The sequence below is a fragment of the Myotis davidii genome, unplaced genomic scaffold (genome assembly GCF_000327345.1).
Source record: "Myotis davidii unplaced genomic scaffold, ASM32734v1 scaffold175, whole genome shotgun sequence".
Lineage (NCBI taxonomy): Eukaryota > Metazoa > Chordata > Mammalia > Chiroptera > Vespertilionidae > Myotis > Myotis davidii.
In genome coordinates, this window is record NW_006286972.1 from 911604 (window position 1) to 914369 (window position 2766).

Sequence of the window (2766 nt, forward strand, 5' to 3'; positions counted from 1 at the left end):
ATTGAGCCGTCACCTACTTCCTGGTTCAGAGGTCGACACTATCACTGAGCCACACCAGCCCGGCCCAGAATAGAATATTAGTTTGAGTACTGAGCCTGAAAAAATACACTCACGTTTGATTTCTTTTGAATACAGTTGGTAATAAAACATTAAAACAATTGGTGAGGGAGAAAGTAGAAATTGTTCATCTGAAGAATAGTTGTCTGCTAACATCATGCTTGCGGTTATAACAGAAAAGTACTCTCAGCGAGTGGCTTAACATAATAGAAGTTTCTCAAGGAGGTCAAGTCTGAATGGTTGGGGCAGAGATTGTAGTGGTGGGGTCATATAGTTCTACTTGATGAGATTATTATTGGAGACCCAACCTAATGTAGATCTGCCATCATCAAAACACAGCTTTCTGAGGTCACCATGGGTGTTGACACCTACTTGGTAGTGGGAGGGGGTGGGGGAGTGAATGAATGGAGAGTCGTGCAGGAGGCCTTTATGGAGCAGGCCTGGAAATGGCACAGAACTCGTGCACATGATCCCATCAGGCAGCTAGGAAGCCGACAAATGTGGTCTAGCTATGTGCCCGTGAAGGAAGGCCATAGGTCTTTTGAACAAGTAGCCAGTCTCACTTACAGATGTCTGATCAATCCTCTCCTGGCGGTTAAAATCCTTGTTTGGCTTATAAATAACCAATACCATTTGACTCCCGTCCCTCAGTGGCTCCAGGAGTTCCAACATGTGAAGTCCCCAGTTCTGTTCTGAGTGGAACCGTGGTGGAGCTGCGCTGTCAAGACAAAGAAGGGAACCCGGCTCCTACATACACGTGGTTTAAGGACGGCACCCGCCTGTTTGGGAACCCCAAGCTCGATGCCCAAATCACCAACAGCTCTTACACAGTGAATACGAAGTCTGGAACTCTGGTGAGGGCATGGCAAGCCTTGGCCCAATAACTGTTCGGCATTTGGAGGGGAAAAAATAATTGGAACTTAAAGTGGTGTAGAATAGAGGGCTGATATCATTGCTTGTCAAGTGGAGAGAGGAGAGGGCAGAAGGAATGATGGGGGTACATGCCCAGAGAAGGGTGGGGAAGGACTGGGACTGGAGATGGGAAGACAACAGACGACCGGGGAGCTGAGCACACAGTGACCTGGGACAGAGCAGGTTGATCCATGAAGACGGACCAGGTAGTTCACCCCAGCTGCCCTCCTGGCCTGGAAAGGTAGTATTTACAATGCACAGAAACTCTGGCGTGGGGAGAGGGGGGTGCCCTTACCCCAGTGCCAGCCGTGTAGGAATAGCATTGCCAACCTATGATAGGATGTCTGGGTCATTAAACTCTTCCATAACTAGATCATCAACAATTGTATGATCTGTATCAGTGATTTAAGAATCTATGACTTTAGATTTTCTCATTGATGGAAAATTTCACCTTTCTAGGAACACTAATGGCAACCTAACAAACTCTTTCAAGTTAATGACATTTAAAAATTAAGTATTTTTACCTTTTTGTCTCTGACCTGTAAGGTAGAGATGGGAAGTCCAAATCAAGATCATTAAGCTTGAAGCTTTCTTTTTCATTCCCAAAATTTAATTTGTCAGTTTTAAAATGTCTGCTTTCCCATACTGTGGAGTTACTACCACAACCATTATCAAAAAATCTTAAAGGCCCGGTAATCATAATTTTGATGGATTTTAAAAGGAAGGTATAATGTTTCCTTTCATGCCTTCAACCTACGAGTGCATTATAACATTTAAAAACTAGCTCCTCTGGCAAATAAAAATTACATCGATAAATTGGCTAAATAACAAGCATATCAATGGATGTGGCTACCCCTTGAGGAAGGCCCCCTGGGTGTCAGTAGGGTGAGGCAGCAGGTCCTGGTGAAACTGGGCAGGAAACTTGCCATCACACTTCGCTATATTTACTTTTCCAGTTTATTTTTTCTCAGAGCAGGTGATAAAAGCCCCAAGGCAAGTCTCAGATGATAACATTCACTTTCCTCAGTTACCCTTGAAGTATCTTGTGATGTCAAGGGCAGAACCGGCTTAGTTTTTGAGAAATGAGCAGCAACCAAGATACCAGTGTACTGGTGATGGTGACTTCCTTTTAGTGACCGGTTGTCATGTGTTGGAAGATCATTGTTTTAGTCTAACTGATTGTTTAGACGCACCCTCGGCCTTGAGCTCATGGCGAATATTGTTGACGTATTCTGACTTTTGGGGGAGAGAGAGATGCTTCCGTAGAGTTAAAATAAACGAGGAAACACTTTCATCCCACCACGCTGAAGTCTACAGAAAGGGAGAGTGGGTGGGTAGTGAGTAGAGAAAAGTGAGAGAGGAAAAGGGTTAATAAGAACCTTGGCTATTTTTAGGGACATCCGTTGCATGAAGAGCAAAGGCCAGGAGCACGTGCTTCTTAAAGGTTCTTGGCTCTCACGGCTAAGCAGTGACCGCTGCCGGACTGAGGTGTGACAGGAGCATGAAGGAATGATTCCGAGCACCCTCTCCCACTCTGTGCTGGACCTGTGGGGTCCTCTACCGAGTCCAGGCACCACTGCATTCACTCCCTCTTCCCTCCCTCTCTCCTTCCCGCCCTCCCTCCCTCCTTCCCTCCACCTTCAACTTCCCTTCTCCACGCCCTCTGCATTTCCTAACCACATGAGTCAGGCCGTCAAGAGTTGAGTTACATGTGTCTCCCGATCTCTTGAGAGCCCCTCTAGAGGCTGCATGTTAAGTCACCTCTGAACTTTTCTCCACGACCCTCCAATCCCTGGT

At 46.1% G+C, this 2766-nt stretch overlaps 1 protein-coding gene across 1 annotated transcript in view; it reads left to right on the forward strand.

The window, feature by feature from the left end:
• Positions 1-2766, forward strand: part of JAM2 (junctional adhesion molecule 2) — a 50960-nt gene that overhangs the window by 38405 nt on the left and 9789 nt on the right. The window contains exon 5 of the mRNA XM_015560675.1: positions 709-911. Coding sequence (XP_015416161.1) covers positions 709-911 — 203 coding nt within the window. The remainder of the gene's footprint in view (positions 1-708; positions 912-2766) is intronic.